Consider the following 25,806-nt stretch of genomic DNA (forward strand, 5'->3'; position numbering starts at 1 on the left):
TTATTAGTAGTGGTGGTAGTAGTAGTAATTATTGTATTGCGTTTATATCCTGTCTTTTTCTTATTTTGAGGAGTCCACGAAGGCAGAGAAAAAAAAGGAAGAGCAGATGTGATATGGGTTAATTCCGTAAAGCAGGGGTCCTCAAACTTTTTCAATGGGGGGCCAGTTGAAAGGTGGTGGCTACACACACGGAACAGTGAGGAAGGAAGGGGGGCTTGGGCACGCAGGCTGGTGAGGCATTGTCAGGTGCGTGCAAGGTGGCATTGGGCGTGCGCGTCGATAGCTCACTCGCTCGAAGATCTCCCAATGAGTGTATAAGAGCTGAGCAGAGCTGTGTAGGACTGGCTATTTTGGAGGGCACTCATTCATACGGTCACCATAGGTTGGGGATTACTTGATGGTACATAACAACAACCAGATATTGATGTTGACACAGATGCTCTTGTATATATATTAGCTGCATATTGGCCAGAAAGCTGCAAGTGATGCTATTCCTGGCATGGTGATGCATGGATAGGGCAAGCTGTACCTGTTGGATTTTGACTGTCAGGCATAGGGTATTTGTACATTAAAAGATGGCAGTAGTAACCATAGTAACTTACATGACTGTTATTTATTTATTTCATTTTTATACTGCCCAATAGCCAAGGCTCTCTTACATGCACTTATTTTTGAACAAGTCCCAATGAATGCTGTGGTGTTTACTTCTGAATAACCATGCCTAAGATTGTGCCATAACTCTTATTTTTCAGGTTTCTTTCATAATCAAATGGCTGTGTTTTGTAATTACAAAAACTTTGTTCCATCCTGTTCTCACAGAGCTCCTGAAATCATCCTTGGTTTACCCTTCTGTGAAGCAATTGACATGTGGTCGTTAGGATGTGTCATCGCAGAACTTTTCTTGGGCTGGCCTTTATATCCGGGAGCTTCAGAGTATGATCAGGTTGGTATTTTCCTTCCATATTTTTCATTGTTGTAAGCTGCCCTGGGACGTCTCCTAAAGGACGGGGTACAAATATTGTTAATAAATAAATAAAAAATGAAAAGGAAAACAACTCACAGCCTGAACTTTCAGTAAAACAGAAAGCCACTTTTGACCATGAATCTCTATGGGTACAGAGTGGTGTTGATTTATGGAAACTCTCTGGAATATCAAACCTGCAACCACACCCTCACAATTCAACAAGTGGTGCCACCCCTTCTTCCCACAAAGGACACATCCTGTGAAATGAGAAGCAAGTAAATGCTCATAAGACTTTAACCTCTTGCATTTTAACTGAAGGAGAGACAACAAGGAAGGCCCAATCAAAGGACATGATTTGATGGAGGAATGCGAAACCCTCTCCTTGGTCCCAACCAGACATTGGTGAGACTCATAAGGGAGTTTCCATTGATTATATTAATGAGTGGTCCAATTACAGTGGTCTAGACATAATGTAAATAAGACACGGGTTGCCACAGTCAAATGTGCAGTGTCAGAGTAAAATGAACATTTGGAGACAGCAGTCTGTGGATGAATCAAGACAGTTACGCCAGGCTGAACGTTCAAGAGGTATTATTGCTAAATGTAGCTACAACATAGCACAGGGAGCCCTTTTGTGACCAACGCACACTTTGCAGCCGTTCAGCAGGTGAAAAGACAGCATGGATTCCTCGTAGGCTGCCTATAATTTGGGGTCAGATGGAATTGTAAGACTGAATCTGTTTAGTTGGCAGAGAGGAAAAACTTAAGGTGGAGTATTAAGCAAGTGTATTGGTAACAATGCAGGTACAACTGTGGAGTGAGACAAGCTTTTAGGATGTTACTTGGCAAAGCAGGTATGCAGAAGAAGTGACCCTCCAAATGGTTTGGTCTTCAGCCCCCATCAGCCCTAGGCAGAATGGCCAGTAGTAAAGAACCATGAGAACTGTAGCCCCAAAATTCTGGACAGTCACAAGTTGCCCACTCCAATGTTAGAAACATCATTAGGGTTATGTTTATCCTGCCCATCCATTTGTCCCAGTTGACTTCCAGCTTCATACTCTCTTCATCAATACTATATACATTCCTCTGGCACTGCTGTTAGTTTCTGGTTTAATACCACCAACCGCACCCAATCATTAACATCTCCAGTTAAAAAATAGAAGAAGAATTAATAGGTCCCTCCAGCTCATGATCTTGGTGCAACCTGATAAACTTCAGGCATAGTGGCTGTTGCAGACTCTCCAAACTAAATGGGTATTTCCCAAAAAATTAAGTGTTGGGGCCATCCATCCATCCATCTATCTATTTATTATTTAAAACTTTTATATGCCGTCCCTTATGCATGGCATCATGGGACAGCTCACAGTCAATAAAAAGTCATAACTGTCAAACCTAAACCAATAGTTTTAGAGTTTACCTATAGACATTTTGCTTCAAGTTTTTATACATGCACTTTTGGCAGTAAGAAGAGTTAAAGGATTGTACATTTCATGTTAAACAAAGATGCCCTATACGAGGAAGTTCCTTGCATGGAAACACCTTTCTGTGTGTCTGCTTAATAGAAACATAGGAAGGTGCTTTATACCAGATTGGACTGTGTCCAGCCCAGTATTGCTTCCTTTTATTGGCCGCAACAAGCTCCCCAGGGTTTGACAGAAAGCTTTCCCCATCGCATCCTATCAATCCTTGTTTTTTCTTAACTGGAGATGCCAGGACTTGAGCCTGGAACATTCTGCATGCAGGAAGAGACACTTTGTTGCTGATCTGTGTGTGCCTCCTCTGCTTCTGTGGAAGCAGGTGCTCATTTGGGTATGCATCCCTCCCTGTTCACATTGTGATATTCATCTGGCCTCAATGAACTGGCTGGAGGCAGCTTTTGACTCCCTTGGGATGCAAACACACAGCATCCAGAGCCATCAATTGTTGCGCACAACTAGTTGGCAGTGGCTAGAAACGGATGGCAGTTGGAACATGCAGTCCCACGTTTCTCTCATTCACAAAGGACAAGAGGGGAAGATGCAACACAGCCCTCAAAATACTTTGCTCAAACAAGCCCTCTTGAAATTAACCTTTGAGGATCAAAGCCAAGGTTGTAAAAGGCTCTTTGCCTATAAAGCACACCCTCAAGGCATACATGCATTCTTCTTATACCTTTATCTTTACAGTCTTTGGATAAAGTGATGAATGTCCGCAGGCTTCAAAGGATAAAGGAAGAGTCTGATAGAGTTTAACTGTAAAAGGGAGGATAATCATGTAACACCTAGTTATTTAGATGCTTAAGCATAATAAATATTATTAATTGCTAATGTCTATGGGCTTTTGTTTTTTTTCAGTCCTCCCTTTGAGTAGAACGTTTGGTGCCTGTACGCTGTTGCTTTTTTCATTGTTCTAAGTACTTTACTCACCTATACTCCCAAAGAAACCTTGTCACAGATTCCAGCAAGATAAATGTGGACTTCCCATCATTCTCTTACAGATCCGATATATTTCACAGACGCAGGGTTTGCCAGCTGAGTATTTGTTAAGTGCAGGGACAAAAACAACAAGGTTTTTCAACAGGGATACTGATTCACCATATCCATTGTGGAGGCTAAAGGTAAGAGGCTGTTTTATCATCTCCTTTAACAGGGAAATGTTGTCTATACAATTTTCGGAAGTATATGAATCAACTGATACACATTTGTGACAGCAGCACTTGCAGCTTTTGGTTGACTTGAATGTTTGACATTTACTAACTTGCACAGTTGAATGGGATCTTCAGATCTTTGCACAATAAAATCAGAACCAAATGCATTAAAAGGACTCCATGAAGGAGCCCTGCAACAGATTACGCCTGACCTCTTTGCTAGGACTATGTTGGTAGCTTGGTTTAGCTTAGGAAAATGGTAAGTATGGGGATACATGGTAGAGTTTCATATTTATGCATGGTTTGGAGGAAGTGGAGAAGGAGACATTTTCTCCTCTTCCTTAATAAAAGAAACTGGGGTCATCCCAGGAAGGTGATTGGTGGGAGTTCCATAGAATCATAGAATAGTAGAGTTGGAAGGGGCCAACAAAGTCATCAAGTCCAATAAGAGACACCAGCTTAAAGCACCCCAACAGCTGATTGTCTAGCTGCATCCAGAATATCTTCATTGGATTCAGAGCCCACAACCACCCTGGTTAATTGCCATATTACTATAACAGGACATTTTCCCTCATGCTCAACTGAAATCTGACTTCCTGTAACATGAGCCCATTGTTCTGTGACCTTCATTCTGGGATGATGAAGAAGAGATCCTGGCCCTCTTTTCTGTGACAACCTTTGATGTACTTGAGCAATGCTGGCATTTCTCCTTTCAGTGCTTTTGTCTCCAGACTAAACATGGCCAGTTCTTCCAGTCTCTCCTCATTGGAGATATCCAGTCCCCTGATCACCTCTGTTGCCTTCCTCTGAACCTTTTCCAGTTTATCTGAATCTTTCTAAAATTGTGGTGCCTAGAAATGGATGTGGTACTCAAGATGAAGGAACAAGGTACTTCTGTATTCCTCGTAAGACAAGAATGGAAATCTTTTTCATCTGAGGGCTGCATCCATTTCTGTAGGGCCTCATGTCACAGGCAGCCATGGCCAAAGCCAGCAGTGCACACGATAAGAGCAATGTTCCCTTTCCCCATTTCACTTCCTCCCTCCCTCCCTCCCTCCCTCCCTCCCGCTAATGGGATAAGGCCTCCAGCTCAATCCAAAGGCACAGTGGTTCACATCAGCCTGCAGACTCCTGTAGGCCAGGGAATACCCAACCTTTCTCTAGGACAAGGTATTTCTGCAACTGTAGCTCTTATCTGACCAAATTTAGCAATGACTGGGATCTACTGCATGGATTTATTTCATCCATAGGAAAATTCATGTGAAATGGACTATATGCAAATGCTGGTTAACATTGTTCTGGCGCTGAGCCTAAACAGGTAACAGGATTTTTTTGAAGTGATAATTTCAGAGACCTGGATGGTTGCCAATAAATTGAATTGTTGATTTTGAACAGACACCAGATGATCATGAGGCAGAGACAGGGATCAAGTCAAAAGAAGCAAGAAAGTATATTTTCAACTGTTTGGATGATATGGCACAGGTAAGAACATAGTTGAAACAGTACACCTGCCACTACTTTTCAGGGAAAGCATGATAGCAATATGTAGTCCCTTCTCATGCAACATATTAAGGAACATTTTGGTCAGATAATAGGGGGACACACATGACTACCTCTGTCCGCAAACATTCACACAGTATGTGAGGAGATCATTGGAGGGTTCCAACTAGTTCCATGGTGCGTGCTGGCCATGCCACCTGCTACCCCTGCCCTCTGCACTATGTATGGTGTGTGGCCCTGCATTTGAGCAGGGATCTTGCGCAGACATGACAATGGGGAAAGTTGGAGTGTTGGCACTAATCACATGTAATGCTGAAACTATGTAGAGAGGAAGAGGAGCATCGCACCTACTGGCCACACCTCTTAAATGCATTTGACATAAGCTATGAGAGAGCTTAACCATGTGCAAATGTGCAGTTGAAGCCTATTGAAGGGCCTTTGATCTAGCACAAACTTTTCCCTGGATCATGTCAAATGCACATAAGGATATCTGCGTAAGGATGCACATAAGGATATGCACAGTTGTGATTCTTTGGGCTGAGGGCTTCCAGAAATGTGGATCTGTTTCTGATTCAATTTCCCTTCCAGGTGAATATGACAACAGACTTGGAAGGAAGTGATATGTTGGTGGAAAAGGCAGACCGGCGGGAATTCATAGATTTGTTAAAGAAGATGCTGACGATAGACGCAGATAAGAGGATAACACCGATTGAAACACTCAACCATCCATTTGTCACCATGACGCACTTGCTTGATTTCCCCCATAGCACCCAGTAGGCTTCTTTCATTCTAATTGGGTTAAAGCTCCTGAAAAGGGCATAAACCATGGGGGGTGGGGTTGGCAGACAGCTAGAGGAACCATGGTGCTGATAAACATTCCTGCCCTAAAGGGTTTGAAATTGAGCTGCAGACTAGCAGAGTGGTTACCAGCAGACCCTGTACACCAGGAAAGCAATTTTTATGGCATGAACATTTTGCTAAGATTGCTCGGCAGCTTGCTGATGTGATCTGAGTAGCTTAGGGTTTGATAGCACTGAGACATTATTCAAACAAAGTGTCTCCAGTGTTTTGCTCCAGCATTTTTCTCCTGGTCCTTGGCTGCTGTGGGCCATAGGATTTCATTTGCACCCAGTAATATGTGTGAGTGTTGGGTAAGTAGATCAGTTTCTGTAACAAAAACGCAGGAATCACTTTTTCCAGATCAGTTTTAGGGCCATGAGAGAAAGTAGCTGAGGATAATCTAGGAATCATTTTCAATGTGGGTTTTCTAAGGTTGAAATCAATAGTACCCCCAAAAACAGGGATGTCGCTGAAAAGAGCAGCCACAAATTTTGATGCCCCTCCTTAATAATGTTTAATACAATTTAACTTGTGCTGTGATGTTGTGCATGGAATTGTTTGCTTATTCCTGTGTGCCCCGCATCACTGCCTGCCTCTGGTGGGAACAAGCAAGGAAACACACCCCATCGTTATATCTCAGCACAAGGAGAACAGGAGGTGGAAGAGACACAGGGCCACCAATTTTAGCAGGAGTTGGGTGCTTTCAAGTACTGCACTGTACAAAGTGACTGGGTGAACATCTATGATGAGTTGCTGAGTTTATTGGAATCCCACTGGAATATGAGCAGTTGAGCTTCTTTACCCTGGAGGCTTTTTCAGGCTGATTTTTTTTCTTGCAGTAATGTTGTTGGTTTCATTTAGGTTTTCCTTTTAAATTAAAAACAAAACACATTTTGAATATAAAGCTGCTCATGCATGACATTCAAAGAGTTGTAAAATTACAATCATTATAGAAGAGCTTGATTGCTACAAATGAAGGTGCAAACAATTGTAAAGAGTTACTGTTAAGTCTCATTGTTACAAGAATTGTGAATGCAGCAGAGATATAGCAGGAACCCATAGTGTGTTTTAGGGGAAAAGCAGTAGCATTCCCAAATGGTTTAAATGCACTAAGGTTTGGATTCAAGGTTGGATTGTGGTCTTAATAGGGGTCATAGGAACCTAAGAGCCATGCTGGATCAGATCACAAGTTCATCTGGTCCAGCCCTCTGGTCCCACAGTAGTCAATCAGTACAGGATCCTAAAAGCAGGGTATGAGTATGACAGGAAGGAACAGTCTGAGATTGCAAAAGGAACAGTCTGCGATTGCAAAAGGATAAAATAGGGATTCTAGATAAACAGACTATTTGCATAATCGATGTAGCGATAACTGGCAAGCCTTCCCCTTTAAGCCTCCAGACAAATCAGAACTACATATTTGCATCTGTTTTATACTAGCTTAACTTCTATAGTGGCCTTCAAAGAATCCTGAAACTGTAGTTTGGTGAGGTTACTGGAGATAAGAAGCCGTAGGGTATAATTCTGTGTATGTTCAGACAGGAAAAAGTCCTACAACACACATAAGAATAAGATTGCACTTTCAGCTACCTTTTCGTGCTCTTGACAAAAATTGCTGTTCTGAGGGTTCTCTGGGAAGAAGTAGCATCTATCAAATTGTTTTAAGTTTCTAGTGTAGTCGTGATGCTAATGATGAAATGGGCAGCATGCTTGAATTTTTCCAATAAGCTGACTTAACTATAGCTTCCTTGCTTCTTATGCCCCCTTTCTCTAAAACAGTGTCAAGTCCTGTTTCCAAAACATGGAGATTTGCAAGCGACGGGTGAACATGTACGATACAGTGAATCAGAGCAAGACACCATTCATCACCCATGTGGCCCCAAGCACATCAACCAATCTAACCATGACCTTCAACAACCAGCTCAATACGGTCCATAACCAGGTGAGGGGAACCATTATTATGCAGTCTGAAAGGAGTGCATAACTGCATATTTGCAAGCTTGATCAGCTGTCCTTGACAATTCACAAGCACAACTCCTTCAGGTCTGTTATTTAACCACCTGTTTCCATGTTTCTGACAGGTTTAATATGGCAAACTCTTATCAGTAGAAAGAGCTATGAATATCTTTCACTCCTGAGTTCATAGGATGTTGTATTTGATGCAGACTCTAGGAGCATGAACATCTCAATTTTCATTTGTTTGTTGAAACATTTTTCATTTAAAAAAGGCAAGTTGCCAGCCCTCAGGACTGAGAGGAAACATTTGACCAATCGCACACATCCCCCCGCCCCCCCCCCCATGCTCACATTTACAATATGCACAAGCATATTCCATTCATTCTTTTCTCACTTCCATCCATTCACAGACAAGTTAGGTCCCCACCAGATAGTAGGAGAAACTCTCATTTGCTTTAATGGGACAGGTTTTTTTTCCCCTCCCAATGTAAATTGCACTTTAGAAACATTGAAACAGAGCGAGTCAGAAGGGGCCTCCTGGGCCATCTAATCTGATTCCCGTCTCCAGCTGGCTCTGCTCACGACATGCCTACTGTGTTCATGGCATATCTACCATGTCACTTTCTGGGGGCCTGATCTGGATTGAGAGCCCAGCGTAGCAGGCTGAAGGGCTTTGCCCCCCATTACAGTCATAATAAGGATTTGGCCCACACCTGCAGTTTGCACTGGTGAAAATGCATTCCATTCATGCCAGTGGGAAGCAGTGGCTAGTGGTTCCAATTTCAGTGGGGCAGTGTCCCTACTGCAGGTTTCAGCATGAAATTCAATGGAGTAATCCATGGAACTCAGTTTTCAGAGGGGAGGGATTCATCACCTTGAATAATGCCTTAATGGTTCAATCTGGAACCTGAAGTAGATACACTGTTCCATCAGCCTTGGGACTCCAAATCTTCACTGCTAACAGGAGCTTTTTCCTCAGTGCAAATAGCAGATACAAGCAGACTGATCAGGATTGGAAGTACAGTGGGGACAAAGGATGAAAGGATGAAGGTCCAAACCAAAAAGCCTGCAAATTGGTATTTTTTCTGTGTTGGCTAGAGATGTAAAGAAGCCCTTCAAGAACTATGGGTGTTGTCCCCTTCTTTCCCTCTTTTCTTTGACGATGCTAGTTTTCTGTAGGCAGTGTATTCTTAAAAGCACTCACTTGCATTCTGAAGAGGGCTAGTTCTGAATGTACAGATCAGATCTGTGTGTAAGGCATGCACTGTCCTCTACTGTCGACTTCTGTAGTGGCTGGGGTTTGTTTCACTGCTGCTGGAACTATCAGTTCTGTACTCCTGGTTTAGTTCTTGCATTGGGTAAAGTGCAGCAGAGAACACTGAAGTGGCACACTCCCTGTCCAAAAGCCTTGGCATTTAGGTAAGATAGGGCTTGATAAAGGAGCAGGTGACTCCATTGGCTACATTTGAGTTGTATTTTTAAAGCATTTTGCTTGACATACTCTGGGAAAGAATGTTTTAGAAGGGAGGGAGAGGGAGTAATTTAGCATACATGCAATTCCTGTAAAAGAAATATGTGGATGCTTGAAGTTAGGAAGGTGAATCATAACCCAGTGGGTATGCAAAATTTTGCTTGCAAAAGTTCCCAAGTTCTAGCCCTTGACAGTTCTGGCCAAGAGCATAACATTGCTGGGAGATAACATTTTCCATAGCAGAGGCTGGTGACTTCTATGACACTGGGATTCCTCATCGATTGCAACTTTCACATTGAGAGTCATAGGATCAATCCAGGGTTCTGAATCCCAATAGCTTTACTCCAAGCCTCCATGTAGTAAAGCCTCCAAAATAGCTTTACTACATGGAGGACCACGGAAAACTCCTATAATGGAATGGGGTGGGATGGGGCTGCAAGGATACCATGTATCCTGATGATGCGTTAAGTTCCTTCCTACTGCATCTGAAGCAGGGCAGCTAGATGGCTGAAACTGACCATGTAGCTGACTTGTAGGGAGGTGGAGATGACCTCGACTGCTGCTTCTGTCCTGGTTGCTTGTAATACTCTGAGTTCAGAAGCTTATGGCCATCAATCCCTACTCAATTGGACTTAGATTGTTTTTTTTAAGGGAAGTCATGTTTAAGCATCTTCCATTTTCCTCTCATTAGATGTTCATAGTTTGAAAGAGTCATAATCCAAAGTTTGAGCAAAGTAGGGTTGCTTGAATTAAAAGAATTCTATCAAACCAGAAACATCCATACAAGAAATCAGAATCATAGAAAATGCTCTGTTCATAAGGTATAGCATTTGTACATGCTTACAAATACCCTGCCATCAAAGAATATCTTTCACATGTGATATTAGGACCATATAGATGCACGGAATTTAGATCACACAGTTGGAACCAGGCTACATACTGGCAGGTAACTCAGCCATATGAGCCAAGCTTTAAACTTCAGGAACCATTTATACATTTTTCAGATATACAGTCCTGAGAGTTCACCTCTACAAGCAGGCCTCAATGTGTACAGACACTCATGCTATTTCACCACAGGACAGGGAATTCACGTATACCCTCTTTGTCACATGTGGACTGGCAAGAAACACCCGTCCATCCTCCCTCCCTCCCTCCCTCCCTCACACACACTCTTGCTCTCTCACTTGTTCTTGCTCTGTTTTCTGGTCAGTTTTCAGCTATGAGCAGAACAGTGGGATGTGTCCCCCACCTCATGACTCATCCTTAACCACCTCCTTTTTTCTTGCATGCCTTCTGTTCTTCTTGCAGTTCTTTCCTGACATTTTTGTTTTCCTTTTAAAAAGTTTGCTTATTTTTAAAGATAATTTCTTTAAAAAACACTCAATTTTTTGCAACATTATCATCTCCTTCATATTTTGTTTTTATTTTACTTTAAATCCCACCATTCCTTTAGGCCACCACCCTGGCTTCCACCTCCACCACCAGTGCCACTATTTCCTTAGCCAATCCTGAGGTCTCCATACTAAACTACCAATCTGCACTCTACCAGCCCTCGGCAGCATCCATGGCTGCAGTGGCCCAGAGGAGTGTGCCCCTGCAGACTGGAACAGCGCAGATATGTGCCCGACCGGACCCCTTCCAGCAAGCCCTCATTGTATGTCCTCCAGGCTTTCAAGGTAAGTGCTGCAACTTCTCCAGTATATTCCGCTTTTCCTTGGTTGTATTTTTTCTCCCTGGGAGACTCTTGTTGCTAGGATGGAGCTGGTGCCTCTCTCTGATGTGGCCCTAGCATTACAAGTGACTTCACAGAGCCACATTTGGAAGGGTGTGCATCTTAAAATGACTAAACAATTCCAGGTAGACCTTCAGGTGCCTCAACAAGGGAAGGGCCATGGTTCATTAGCTGAGCACCTGCTTTGCACACCAGAGCTCACAGCAAGTTGGGCAGCTAAGTAAACATAAACCCTGCACTTGAGGGTCTTATGGGGACCAGCTGCTGCAAATTGTCAACAATTTGTGGGGAGAATCTACGGGGGCCCTGGACTTTGTTCTCAAGGACCAGCCCTAGCTGCTCCACTGTCCCTGGCATCTCCACTTAAAAATGTCAAGTAGCAGGTGATGGAAAAGTTGTTTTCCTGGAACCCTGGAAAGCATCTGGATGAGTCTTTGGCTCAGTGCAGCAGGCCATTTCTTACCTTCATTGAGAATTACACCAGAAGCCAGTGGGAGGCAAAGGATAACCCCTGACACAGTGGCATGTGAACTGCCTAGGGAGCTTTGTGTATTGGTTGCTATAGAAATGTTAATAGCAACAGCAGTATATGTTCCTGGTGATTTACCCTCCATCTGGAGGCAAGGGCTCCACACTCTTGATGCTCTACAGCTTCTGAAATGTCTTTTGTGGAAGTCACATTGACTGCGTGACAATGATCTCACAGCCTGAGTGTTGCAGAGGCATACATTACTGCAGTGCCGAGTAGACCATCAGTCTGGGTCAAGGCTAAATGAGATTGGTATCTCCTGGAATATTCATTAACAGACATTTTGCTCGCTAATGCTGAGGTTAAGAAATATCCTCTTGCAAATCCTTAGCACAGATAATTTGGTAGTGTTATTTTAGGCATGGCCATAGCAGAAGGACATCGGTCTGACAACGGATGGAGAATGTACTACTGTGACTAATTTATTCATGGTCCCCATTAGGAGAAACCACATCTTATTTTGGCACACCCACAAAGGAGCAGAATAATTAACCAGTTTCAAGGTTAAGCCTCCAAGGCTGCAGTCCCGATCATACTTTCTTGGGAGTAAATCCCATAAGTGTAGTGAAGTTTACTTCTGAGATCACACGTATAGGACTGCCCTGAAAGTTCGCAAGACATGACTTGGCAAATCAAAGCCTTGCCTAGGACGTAAAATTTCTTTCAATTCGTTGGAATAGCTGCACCAAAGTACTGCCAGGCGGTGCATTCCAAAGCTATTGACATATTTCAAATGAGGGTTCATGCCAGCCTTCCCAGCATGGTGCCCTCCAGCCTGGAAGTGCTGTACTACAACTCCCATCATTCCAACTCCCAGCCACCGTAACTGAGGAAAGCTCAGTTATATATATATAAAGGCACTGGAGTAAGATTACAACACACTGTGGCCTTTGTCAGTCTTCTAGAGGTGAGGGTGGTTTGGTAGTACTTGGGGCCAGGACACTAAAGAGCAATGCCCTTTGCTGGTTTCTGCTTGTGATTCTTACCCCAGAGCAGTGCTTGCCTCCTCACATCCAGGTCGAGCTGCCACCTGGCTGCCTCTCTCTCTCATTTTTATCCAAAGATATTAAAGTCCTTTGCAGATATTGATGTCTCAGCATGCCGCTGTGCAGCAGACGCTTTATCCTTTTTATGCAGGGTTAAAATAACATAAAAGAGCTCGAGGGTGAAATCCTGAAAAGTCCCCTGAGTCTTATTTACAAAAGCTACAAAAGGCGTTTGACTATTTTGGGCAAATTTTTATCCTCAATGATTCCTTCAGCTCAAAAGGCACCAAGTGAGCCGGGCGGCTACAAAGGGTGACAGTCTGCTGGTGTCTTAATTTCTACCCTGGCTTTTAGCAACAGACTGTGCTTCCATGGGGAGACTAGAGGTCTATTTTTCAGCTGCTGTGTTGAGTAAATGTGTTGGGAAATGGTGCTACGGATTTATTTACTCAAGTTTGATTTCTACTCCACCCATTTCCAGCAGCTCAGGGAGGCTAACAACCACTAGAAACAGAAACAAAACACATGCATATATAAAAACAGATATATAATTTCCTCTCTTTTCAAGACCAAACTATACATGATACCAAATGTGCCGTTAGAAACTAAACCGGGCTTTAGAAATATTTAATAATAGCCATGCAAGGGTATGGGCAGCAGGTGCTGATTTTCATCCGGAATGCAGCACCTGGGAAGGGAAGGTTTAACTCTTCTCTCCCCAGCTGCAATCCAGTGACAATTGAGCTTGATTTCCCTGCTAAGTGCTTGTGGGTTGTTGATCTAGAAAAGTTGTATGTACTTGTTGGCACAAAAGAGGACCTTGCACATAAAATGCTTTATTTGAAGGTCCCACTGCAGCTACTTGTACTGCTGAAGAGGCAAGGTGCTTTGCAGGTTACACATAAAATTTTGCATTGAAAATTGGAAACTTCTTTCAAAAAGTGATGGAAGAATCAAATGAACCTCTGGCATTTCTTTTTTTTATTGTCACTATGGTCTCAAAGTTGGCCTGAAAGAGTAACAAGAAACTACATATGGCCCCTGTATCATACTCTCAAGATCCTCCAGGGTAGTTCAAATGCACAGAAAGGGCTTAGACAATTACACTACTTAATGGTCTTCCATGCTGTTAGGGACTTTTGAAAGTGGTGCACTTGCTTTAATTGGCAAAGCTTCCTTTTTGCTTGTTTTATTTTTAAGGACTTATACTCGACCATTTTGCAAGTTCCCAGGGCAACTTACAAAATGTTGCCCTGAATGAAACAAATTAACTTAAAATCCCATATTACAGTATAGAAGAGCATAGTGTAAAAGAGGTCAGCCAAAAAAAATTGGCCTGAAAATAATTTCTAGAGGAGTAAAAATCTAGGAAATAGAAAAGGTATTTTCCTGATGCCAAAATGACCACCAAGTTAGCTTCTCCCTAGGGAGAGCAATCCATAGTAGGATTTCCCCCATCACAGGGGTCCTTCCTTTTCCACCAAGAGCAACCATCAGATACTAGGAGCAGAACAAGGACCTCTGTCAGCGGATTGAGGTACAGTCTACAGGAATGTACAGTCTACATTTAAGAGATGTTGAGAACTGATCGAACAGGTCCAGCTTTGCTCAGTATTGGACAGGGTACACAAACAGTATCCCCAGTCTGTGTTAAAAGCAATGGTGAGACACTGGGGGGGGGGGGGGGGGAATCAGTGGAGAGCAATAAGACAGATGAACAGAAAGAGAATATTAAAGAGGTTTGACACACTTCTTTGTGATTAAGGGAGCAATCAGTCTCACCGGGCAATGAAATGAGGAAAGAGTCATGTTTAGATGCCAGGTATGGATTTAACGGAATGGAAAGCTTGCTTATATTAAGACTTGTTGACCAAGGAAGAGTTGTGTGGGAAAGTTGTAGAATCTCAATCACTGAATCTTTTAAGAAGCATTTTGGGTGATACTTTGCCTAAATTAAAGCAAACATTATCGCAGTTGTGCTTAGTATTTAGGGTTCCTGTTCCTAGAGGAACAGATCTCGTATGCTTTACCTTTTCTTTTTATTGCATAGGCTTACAAACTTCCCCTTCAAAGCATGCTGGTTATTCTGTGCGGATGGAGAATGCTGTTCCAATAGTCACTCAAGCTCCAGGTGCTCAGCCCCTTCAGATCCAACCAGGACTGTTAGCACAGGTAAATATGACTTCTCCCGGATCCATCTTGGGCAGCTGTCAGCTATAATATAAAACACTGTGGACAGAAGTCTTTCTCCGTTTAATAAATAGGGGAGTGGCCATGAATGTCAGTGCTAATATGGATTTTGAACTTTAGTATATGCACAGTGTAATCATTTTTATCTCCTTAGCTTTTAGTGCAATAGAGAAGGAATTGATAAGATCATAATCTTTCCTTGGCACCTACTATCTGTTGTACCCCATGTAATAACTGTATTTTTTACTACCAGTGGGAATAACATCAGATCCAAGTGAGGGCATCCAGCAACCTCCATCTTCTTTTCTTTTTATAAGAATGCCTGTGAGCCACATGTGGGGCACAGAGACCATCTTAGGAAATTAAAATGGAGGGCAGCTACAGGCTGATGCTTTCATCTGCTGTGTGCCCATTTTATGGAGGTGCCCCCAAGAGAGTTTCTTAAATGCTTAAATATGCCCATGGCCCAAAAGGGTTGCCCAAGGGTCTCTCATGTGGTTTCATAAAACTCTGCTACTTCCATTTTTCTGTCCCAAAATCTATGTCAAAAAGTGGGTGCTGTGGATCAGTTAGTTGCTTTGTATCGTGTTTCTGTTGTATTTAGAAAGATAAAAATATATTGATAATTAGAATGGTGATTATAATGGCATTGTTATACACAGTGCTTCACTTAGTTTGCAAAAACAAAAATAGGCTGCAGACCAACAGTTTGATGCAGTATAAAGCAGCTTCATAAGCATAGATTTCTTGGGGCATTCAGCCATACCAAAATTATGGCATGTGTCTCCAAATACCTAGGAATTTGGGTCATCGCATTATACGATCCAGGTCATATTCCAGACAAAATTAATTTGCACCAACGTGTAAGAGCAAATCTAGTGTATATGCTAGAGCATTCCAGTATTCTCAGGCATCAGCAGCCTCCCCGATCCTGCCAAAGCATTGCCTTGCCTGGATAGCATTCCAGTGTGTGTTAGTTCAGTCGTTTTCCTTTTGCCAGTTGCCAGCGCAGCTTATCTAGGAAAGACAGTATGGAACAGAAGTTGAAGCTTGCATGGTTTTCTTTTCATTAACTAAGTGTTGCCTCCTCTGCCCACGAAGAGCCTTTGTCAAAGAGCTTCCTCTTTGACATGAACGACATCCCCCTCCACAAAAGCATGCCATCCCTTTCCAAGTGGTACTGCTGTAGAAAACTGCCCTCCTCAGTTAAACACAAATAAATAAATAAAACCAAAGCACTGAAAAGAAGGGCAAGAAAGGGGGAGATTTTCTTCAAAGCCAAAAGGAAGAAAGGAAACTTTTTGTAAATACCAGTATGTAAAATATTTGGACAGAAGTGCCATGTGAGTTGAGTTGAATAGCCTGGGCATGAGCATAGTAATTATGGACATTTTCAAAACATCGATTCAAAACATATTATATATTTCTCAGCTGGTTCTAGTACATTTGGTATCTCGGTAAAAGCCAAAAATCACAGTGCAGATCTAAGTGCTTACAATGTAAAGCACTAGCGGAGACAGTTCATGTAGTAATTTGATTACCTAAACAGTGGTAAAGAAAACTGAAGTGCAAGCAAACCTGGGGATATAAATATTTTACAGCCTGGAGGAGCTAAAAAATCCTGCATTTTAGACACATTTGTGAAGAACTATTCCTCTGGTCACCTGGGACAGATAGCAGCTTCGAGAAAGGTAGCTTTGTTAATCTCTCACTGCAAAAAACAACCAGAAGCCTTCTGGGACCTTAAAAGGCTTACAAGTTTGTGCTGTAGCATAAGCATTTGTCAGTAGTTGTACATTTGATGAAGTAGATTCTGTGCTACTATAGAAATCTGTTAAGTTTTTTAAAGTACCCTAGTCTCTTGGCTGTTTTTATGGCAAGTGTGTAGTGGTAAATTTTGAAGGGCCACCATAATAGCCCCATTACATGTGCCCAAGGAGAGTCCAGAAGTGCAGGCAAATGTGTAGGTCTGCACATTTACCTACAGTACTTCTAGTTCTTTTTTGTGTTCTCAGCATCACACATATGGACTCTGCCCCTGCGTGGATGTGTTGGGCCACATCAACCAACCAGTTTTCATCTCTATGAGAAACAAGTCTTTTGTTAAAACTAATGGTTCTTAATGATCATTCAGGACTGAGCGATCCTCAAAAAGGTTAGATTACAAAAGGTTACAATATATCATTGCTGGGAAAATACATTTCAGCTCCACTCCCAATGGAGTCTCCAAAGCTACTGTGAGGATTGTAGCCAATCTCAGAGGGAACATGGAGTTCTAAGGGGGTAGACTATGACATGAGAGCTTCTGTGAATTAAAAAAGGGCTACTACTTCCTCCCTGTGAGCCCTGTTTTCACCACACTGCTGGGTGTACATCACTTCTAGGTAACCAGCCTCAGAAGCTTCTGCCAACTTATTTATTTCATTTTAATGTTGCTCATTATAAGGCTCAAGACATCGTTATCCTTTGCAAAAAGTAGAATAGAAGCTTGAAATAAATAAATTAAAAGTTGATTCTCTGGAAAATTATGTTTGCAATCCTGCGCTTTATTATCTGGGAGTAAGTTTCACTGAACACAATGGGGCCTAGATATCTGAGTAGATGCACAGGATTGCTCTGTAGCATGACACAATTTCTAATGAATGTATTTATGAGACAGTAAACAGCATGGCTTCAGGAAAGATCAGTGACTGTTCTCTCAATGCTCACCCTGATTATAAGCATTCAATGCAGATGGGGATGGGGGGGCAGCAGGAGCTATCTCTGCCTCTCTGCAACTCCTGCTTTGCATTTCAGCTGGATGGCTGATTTCAGCCGTCTAGCTGAGGTGCTCCAGAAAGAGGGTGAAGGAGGTTGAAGCGCCATCAGGATGTATCCTATCCAGACAGAAGTGGTCTCCTCCCCACCCCCTGAAAGCAACCCATACGCCCTCTTCAAATTTCCTGACCTCACAGAGCCAGCTTTCCCTGTTCTTTCCCTGATCACTGCACAGATCTTGAGTTCCAGAGGTGGATCTCTGTCCTTGTACTCAGGCCTTGGAACCCAAGACACTGTCTAGGTAGCCATAAGGTCACTGTCTCAATAATTTCTCTGGATACAGTTGTGAGGTTGCAGTTCCTAGAATGTGCACAGCAAGGCTGATTTCTGTCTTTGAGACATACTCCACTGAATTGGGCTGTGCAGCCTCCATTAATTTTCATGAAGGCCTTAGTAGATTGCTCCCTGATAGTGCAGTCCTTAGCACTAAGCACTAATGTGAGTCAGAGCCCACTATGGCAGAACCCCAGCACATATTTTCAACTGCTATAGCTCCATTTTTGCACATGCAGGAAGCAATAATGGAAAAAATGCAGTGCCCTTGAATGTGCAGAAACTTTCAGGGGTACCATAACTGAGTAGCAAAGCATTATTATTGGATGTTGACTGCAACAACGACGATGATGATGATGGATGCCTGCCTCCACTTTGCAAAACATTTGAATATCTAGCAAATGGAAAAAAAGATCATAACAAGGAAGAATACAGAATCTTACATTTAGACAATAATAAAAGGAGTACTGTAGTAGAAATAACAAAATACATAAATCCATTAGATTAAAACCAGCAAGATTATGCACTGGACATCTGGCCAAATCAAAATGTCTTTTTGCCTGGTTCCAGAAGGACAGCAGATTCCATTCCAGGCAAGCTTCCCTAGGGTGGGCATTCCATAGGTGGGATGTCATGACTGAATAGAGTCTGCTTCTGATCACCCTCTGCTGCATCCCACTTGATCAATATTTAGAAGCACTCTGACTCAGTCACCAGTATTTTTGGTTAAAAGGATCCCATACTGTAGTGCTAGGGAAGACTCTATACTCTGCCTAAGATCTTGGAGAGTAGCTGCCCACCAAATGAACAGCCCTGTGCTAGATGGACCAACATTCTGATCCAGGGATATCACAAGGAACCTAGTAAGGGTGCTTGCAACAGCGAACACCCTGTACAATCACTCACAAGTAGGGTTTAGCTGAGCAGCAGAGCCAAGCCTACCATTAGGAAAAGTGGAGCACTTGTCTCAAGCTGCAGGTGGCGCAATGTTGTGCAGCTTCCTGAATTCCCCAGAAAATTCCCTTGGACAACACAGCTCCCTCTGTTTGAAGAATCCGAAGGCTGAGTGTGGGTCATTGTTGAAATTTGGGTTATCATGTTGCCTGAACCAAGCCTCACTAACAAGCTGTGGAGCTTCTATGCTTTGCATCAGACCTCCCCAGTATGTCCTCCAGATATTTTAGACTTCAGCTCCCACCAGTCCCAATCAGCATGGTTAATGTTCAAGAATGTTGTGACTTGCCGTCAAAAACATGTGGATGACAGCAGCCTGGGAACAGTACATTTGTCGGCAGTGAACAGTGCATCCTCAATGGGTGCCCTCCCTCAGTGGCTGTGTTCACACATCACAAGAGGCAATTCTACGTGGTTACAATGGTTTGGGGTTTCTTCACCTTGGTATGCCTGACAGATAATCAGGCTTCTGGTAGTCAAGCTCCTTCCTGCCACCTCCTTCCCTCTTCAGGGTCGGTGTCCCAGGAGATGCTGCAGGGAGGAATGAGGCTCCTCTCTTGGACAGCTGAGATCCTGAGCCAAGTTGTGTTCACTGCAACTCCCAAACAGTCCCTGCTACATGGACAGAGGGGACTATTGGAGCAGGAGAGGCTGACCCACACTCAGGCAAAAGCAGAGGACTAGTTGGGTAGCACTGCAGAAAGGGGCAGTTCTGCTCAGCTGAATCTGCTGCCCCTGCCTGAGAAAAGCCCCTCACAGGCATCAGCCGGGGTGGGATGTGGACAAGAATCAGCTGAGTGGCAGTGCCTGGTTGGAGGCAACACCATTTCCCCTTCTTGTCCCCCTTCCTTACTCCCACAGATACCTGCAAAGTTGTGACATGCTCAAAGGCTAAGGCAGACTCAGGAACATATGAAGGTCATGTGTCAGCAAAGTCATTGCAGGACCAGAGGCAAAAGTAGAGTCAAGAACAGGTGTGGGTGAAGTGAAGGTACTGCAAGAGTAGAGGCAGAAGCCAGGTCAGTAACACAAAAGGGCTACTGCAAAGACTCTTGTTGCTGTGACAGACCTAGCAGCGCTTGGGAAGCCTCCCATAAGGCTCTCGGCTGATTGCAGGTCCTAATCCTGCAAGCATTTACAGGTCCAATGCTAACCCCGCCTTATTTCTCAAGCCACCAGAGAAAGATGCATTGCCTTCCAGATCCTGACAATAGCTGAATGAGCTACAACTGGTGCTTTGGAATTAGTTATTTGGGATTTTTCTGCTGACTTGTATTAAAGCTGTTCCATGCTGTATAATTTTGAAGGTGCTTCCAAAAAAGAAGCGAAGCCTAGTAGGAGGTTGCAGAAAATTTCCTGATTGTTCTACAGAGAACCATTTTCTGTTCTGATCCACAGCAAGCCTGGCCTAGTGGTACTCAACAGATCCTGCTCCCTCCAGCTTGGCAGCAGCTGACTGGGGTAGCTGCCCACACTTCAGTTCAACATGCAACTGTCATCCCAGAAACGATGGCTGGGACGCAGCCCCTGGCAGATTGGAGGTAAGCAGAAAGGAAATCTTGATTCTGCCTGTGAGATTCCCTCTTTGTGTGCAGCGTGGTACTCAGGCAATAGGCAGTATTCAGTGCTGTTACTGCATCTCTGCTGAGGATGCTGCAGCAGTGTAATTCCATACTGGTGCAATAGGAAGCTAGCACTTCCTAGGGCTACCCTGTAGATGAGCTGAAATGCTCAACCCAGAGTACAACAAGTGAGCAGAGCTCCCTTCTGCTGCTTTCACTGAACTGTTCCATTCTGGAAACAAGTGTTACAGTTTGTTTATTGTGGCCTCTGTGAATCACTGTGAATCTCTGTGCTGCTAGTGCCTAGTTTCAGAAATATTCTCTCAGCTATAACAGTTTTTGGCAGGAAAAACTGTTCCCCCTCCCTCTTGTATAAATGGGTGGAGTCCCTGCCCTCTCGCCAGTCTGCTTTCGACCACTGTTCGCTGTGCCTCAGGTTCTCTCTTTTTGCTATTGATTCCCTCACAAAAATGCTTTACTTCACTTATCTTTAAACTTATCTTACAATTTTATCCCAAAAACTTCACCTGTCATGGTCCAGGAATGGAATCCCTCAAAGACTGAAGTATCCAGCATCAGCAATTCTACAGAAGCATCAGAACCAGTTCCTGGTCCTTCTGAAGTGGGTTCCACTGTCTCACACCTCATATCTTTTTCACACACACACACACACACACCAGGGAGGTGGCACAACTTCTGTCTCTGAGGACTGTACTTCAGACCACAGGACACGAAGGTCCTGAGGAACAGTGCTCCCCCTTCTTGAGCCATCATTCCTTAGGAGAAGATCCCTACAGGAAAAGGCTGCTGGCTCTTCAACAGCCAGATGAAGCACCCGAAGGGATGGAGTTTCCAGAGAGACTCTCCTGGGTTGACTGCAAAAGCCTCCCGGGCTCTGTTGGAATAATTTGTTAGTTCTTCAGTACCAGAATTGCTGGGTAAGCTCCTGAACCAGACATGACTCAGCTATCTTAACCACACTGAATATCCTCACCTGAGCCTTTGCTCAGGACAGTCAGAAAATGTCCTCATGGAGCATGACAGTTTCTGGTTGCTTTGGGAAGCACTAAGCTTTCTAGTATGCTGGCAGTGGGCCATACTGGCACAAAAGCAGGATTAGATAGTGTTGGCTGTCTAATGTGGCAGGTTGTGGATATGATCTATTCCTAATTGCATGAAAGCTCTATAATTTGCCCATATAACTGTTGGATTCTGTTTTGTATGGGTTTCATCTTTTAGAACTTGAATTTAGAGGATGTTATTATTCCCTGTTTGGGGGACAAGTCTCACTCCTGATTCTTCTAGGGCTTAGTCTGCATCCCCTTGGTGTAGTGGAGCTTGTGCCATAGGCTCTTCTGATTCCTTCCTTCCTTCCTTCTTGGGTGCTTCCAAATGAGACATTTATTGTGCTATCACAGTACTTCATTCATGGAATTTTGCAGATATCTTCAGACAATGTCATTCTCAATTTGTAATTCTGCCATTTTTCCCATTGCTTCTTCCATTATTTTTCTTACCAGAGAAAAACCTATTAAAGAAGGGAGAAAAGCATAGTTGTGCAAGTCTTTTGAGTATTAGCAGTGGAAGCATTCTCTGCCTGGAATTACCCTCCATCCTAATGAACTGAACTCCAGTTACTTTCATAGTTAACACTTCCCTTTGTCTTTGTGCCATCTTGATTCACTCAGTTCTTAAGGAGCAACCAGATGCCAAAGTTGTCAGTGGACTGCATTTCAGTGTTTCAGGTCTATCCTGTATTTTTCAAGACTGTTTTGTGATGATCTCTTGTAATAAAGTGCTGTTGCACCAGATGGGCAGGGCCTTCAGAGAACTTCTACTTGAAAGTCATAGGAGGTACCCTGAAGATCTCAACAGGACTTTGCTTGTTCACACTAAACAGATCCTTTCTCTTCAGCCTAGACTACATTCCAGATTTAGACTGGTATGTCCAGTCTGTGTTGCCACATTTTTATGACAGTGCTGAAATGGTGGGAAGAACTCAGCAGAGAGAATATTGTAGTAGAGGGATGTGACGGAAGAATTAAATACACTTCCTTCATGCTCCTTTGCTGTTAAAACATATAACAACAATAAAGGAAACATGTAATAATCCTCCATATGGGATCAGAAACTGACGCTGGAGCAATTTACACATCCCCCTGCTGTAGTCAGCCACAAGCCACAGCATAGGCAGGAGCTGTGAGCAGGAAGCTTTACTAATTTTCAGCAGTCATCTTTGCTGGATGTAACTTATTTTTGTGCAAACACAATAAGAGAATCTTGGCCTTAGTTGCCAGATGATATCTTAGATAGTTCTACATTGTGCTTGTGTGGAAGCTCAATTTTAATTCCACTTCTCCCTAATTGTGGAAGAATGATGCCTCAACAGCACTGAAGTGGTATAATGTGGAGGCAATCTAATATTGATTTGTTTAGTCTGAACGTGTGCTGGTTGCTTATGCAATCCATGGCTGAAATCAAATCTGACATGCAGTAGAAATTGCACAACGCCTACTAGTCATGCACTGGGACTATTATACATAATCGTTTTTTCATGCAAGTCACCTACTGAGAAATGCATGACAATATTTAAAAAACCAACAATGTAAAATGACTTCTAAACAAAAGTTTAGGAAGCCTTTAGTTGTACTGTCATCTGCCCCCTGCCAGTCTTTGAATAAGAGCCACCATTTCATCTGGTGTACCTCTGTACCTTTGTGCCTGCTGCAAAATTACTTTTCAAAAAGAACAGCAGACTTTTCTCTTACGATCCTTTATCTTCTTGCTTTCCCACCCTATTAAATGTTTCTGAAGTGTGGTGTAGGGACAACTCTTCATCATATACCTGTGTGTTCCAAGGAAGCTTTCTACTGCTTTGTTTTTTGGGTCAATAACTTTTCATAGACTCACTAGGATAAGTGATACCTACTTACAGCTCTCTTTGAAGCCTTTGTGCCAAGATAGACAATGACATCTGCAATGGTGAAGATGGAATTCTGGCCATGTTCTGCCTTCCTCCCTTGGAATCTCTCCCATACTGCTATCTTCACTCTCTTCTCCTTTACATGTTGCCAAAATCAGTGACCCTTATGATGTGAATGGGCAACAAAGAAACTGTGGCAGGTTGAAAAGCTGCAGTGTGGCTCAATAAATAGCCTACAGTCAGATCCACTCTGGACCAATGATAGTTACAGTCAAGTCAAGTACGAATGTGGTCATGTCAGCCAAGATCCCAACTGTGAACACGTGGCCTCTGATAAGGGCAGTATAAATGATGACCATTAGAAGTGGTAGGTTTCTAGGACTCTCAAGGCCACTTCTCATATCCACTCAATAATTTTCATGAGTGATCAGCATGCATCCTCCTACAACATATGTACATGGTTTTATACGACATGAGCAATCTACTCTTTGAAGAATGTGCTCAGGTGTGAAGGAATCCATAGAGATAAATTTAGTGGTGGAAAGTTCATTAATATTTGCAAGGATGCACTTTCTTAACTATCTGTCCATCACTTGAAATGTACCCTCTGTGCCCTTTTGGCAGCTAAAATAGTCTAGAACAATGGAAAGACAAATGGCTGCCTTCAAAACTACAATGGGTTGAGGACTTGATGAAGCTTTCAGTTTTTGAATAGGGGTAATAGTTGCCAGTTAGGTGTAATTCGTAAATAGACAAGTGTGTGGATGTCTGGGCTGCCTTTCTTGAAGTCTATATGCATAACTATCCCTATGAATAGTAGTACATTTTACTATAGGGGTACATAATATTTATGTCATTGTAATAAATTCACTTAAATGATGTTTAGGAAAACTGCAGCATTTCATTTTATTGGGGCTTTGGGCTGCATCTGTGTATGCCTGTGCACCTGGTTTTTGTCTTTCTTCTCTCTCAAAAATAGGTGGAGATAGCACAAAACAATCCTATTTGCAAATGGCTCTCTGCTTAGAGTAATCATGTCGCTTATTTGCATGATGGCTCAAAGAAGGTGAAACCCACAGTTTACCAGTAATAGGTTGCATTAGTATTGTCTTTCATTTGAAAAATTATTTTCCAAATATGCAAACTGCCTTTCTTTCCTGTGTGTCTTCTTGCAGAAATACACATGCTCATGGCAGCCATTACAATCCTATCATGCAACAGCCTGCACTTTTAGCTAGTCACGTCACCCTTCCAGCAGCCCAGCCTTTAAATGTGGGGGTAGCTCATGTCATGAGGCAACAACCAACCAGCACCACCTCCTCAAGGAAGAATAAACAACACCAGTCATCAGCAAGGTATGAACTGGGGTGGAGGGGTGATGGAGGGGTGAGAGGGAGACAAGAAATGTTTTTTTTTCCTCTGCACTGTTCTGCGAATAAGCACAAAAGCTAGATCAAATGGGAGCTGCTGACCCCACTCAATTCATCAGCTTCCCCTTTTCAGAACCAAGGCATTGCAAGAAACTAAACCAAGGTATTATTGCAAGACTGGTCCCATGACAGATGTTCCAGGTTGAGCCAGAGCTTTGTTGGATTTGAGTTTCACATTCCGAAGTGCACCTCCAAACATATAACGAGCAAGGTCTTAACATTTTACATTTATATATGTGAATTGTAAAATGCAAATACAGCAAATTTACCTGGATTGGATGGGGTTCAGGACTGAATGATTCACTGTCAGACCTGCTGCCAGGGTTTGCCCTGAGGAAAACTGTTTTAGAAAACCAAGCAACAGTGTGCCTCAATTGTATGCACGTCTCCATTTTTCTCTCTCATAACTCTAAGAAAGAGTTATGAGGGAGCTTTGAAAAAGCAGGTCTTGGCTTCCATTTTAGATTAACCAGAGCTCGCCGGATAAACTGTGGTTACTTGTAACTACAGTTTGTAGAAACAACCTGGCTTCATAAACTATGGTTTAGCATTAGGACATGATGATGTCCTAATTTAGATTGATGGTGTGGTCAATCTAAAATAGAAGTGGAATCTGATCTCTTCTTAGTACCTGCACTGGAGTGTGAGGAGGAAAATCAGAGGTGTGAGAGCCCATGGTTTATTGCAGTTTCTCCTGGTAATTTTAAACCAGGGCTGAGGAAGCTTTTTCAGGCACAGGCCTCACTCACTCACCTGGGCATAATTTTCTAGGAGCTGCATGCCAATGGTAGAAATGACCAAAGCCCAAAATGGGCAGAACTGAAGCACCATTTATTTCCTTTTGTCTCCCTCACTTCTCTCACTCTTATTCTGATTCTCCTTCTGTCTCTGCCTTTTATTTCTCTCTCCCCTCCACTTTTTCTGTTTCCCCTACTCTCCCTCTCTCTCTCTTTCCCATCATATATACATGCTCTTTTCTTCACCCTTTCCCTTTCTCTCCTTTACGTTCTCTCTTCTCTTCTCTTCTCTTCTCTTCTCTTCTCTTCTCTTCTCTTC

The 25,806-nt window shown here is 43.0% G+C and overlaps 1 protein-coding gene across 2 annotated transcripts in view; it reads left to right on the forward strand.

Moving 5' to 3' along the window:
- Window positions 1–25,806, forward strand: part of HIPK2 (homeodomain interacting protein kinase 2) — a 196,301-nt gene that overhangs the window by 138,848 nt on the left and 31,647 nt on the right. The window contains exons 3-11 of one of the 2 annotated variants that reach the window (XM_044441131.1): window positions 820–943; window positions 3,441–3,560; window positions 4,986–5,072; window positions 5,679–5,863; window positions 7,707–7,869; window positions 10,904–11,030; window positions 14,652–14,773; window positions 20,234–20,376; window positions 24,496–24,675. In XM_044441131.1, coding sequence (XP_044297066.1) covers window positions 820–943; window positions 3,441–3,560; window positions 4,986–5,072; window positions 5,679–5,863; window positions 7,707–7,869; window positions 10,904–11,030; window positions 14,652–14,773; window positions 20,234–20,376; window positions 24,496–24,675 — 1,251 coding nt within the window. Of the gene's footprint in view, window positions 1–819; window positions 944–3,440; window positions 3,561–4,985; window positions 5,073–5,678; window positions 5,864–7,706; window positions 7,870–10,807; window positions 11,031–14,651; window positions 14,774–20,233; window positions 20,377–24,495; window positions 24,676–25,806 lie in introns of both variants that reach the window. The other variant, XM_044441130.1, reaches the window with a different exon arrangement.

Source organism: Varanus komodoensis, unplaced genomic scaffold, assembly GCF_004798865.1.
Source record: "Varanus komodoensis strain SLA01 unplaced genomic scaffold, ASM479886v1 scaffold39, whole genome shotgun sequence".
In the NCBI taxonomy this organism is placed as follows: domain Eukaryota; kingdom Metazoa; phylum Chordata; class Lepidosauria; order Squamata; family Varanidae; genus Varanus; species Varanus komodoensis.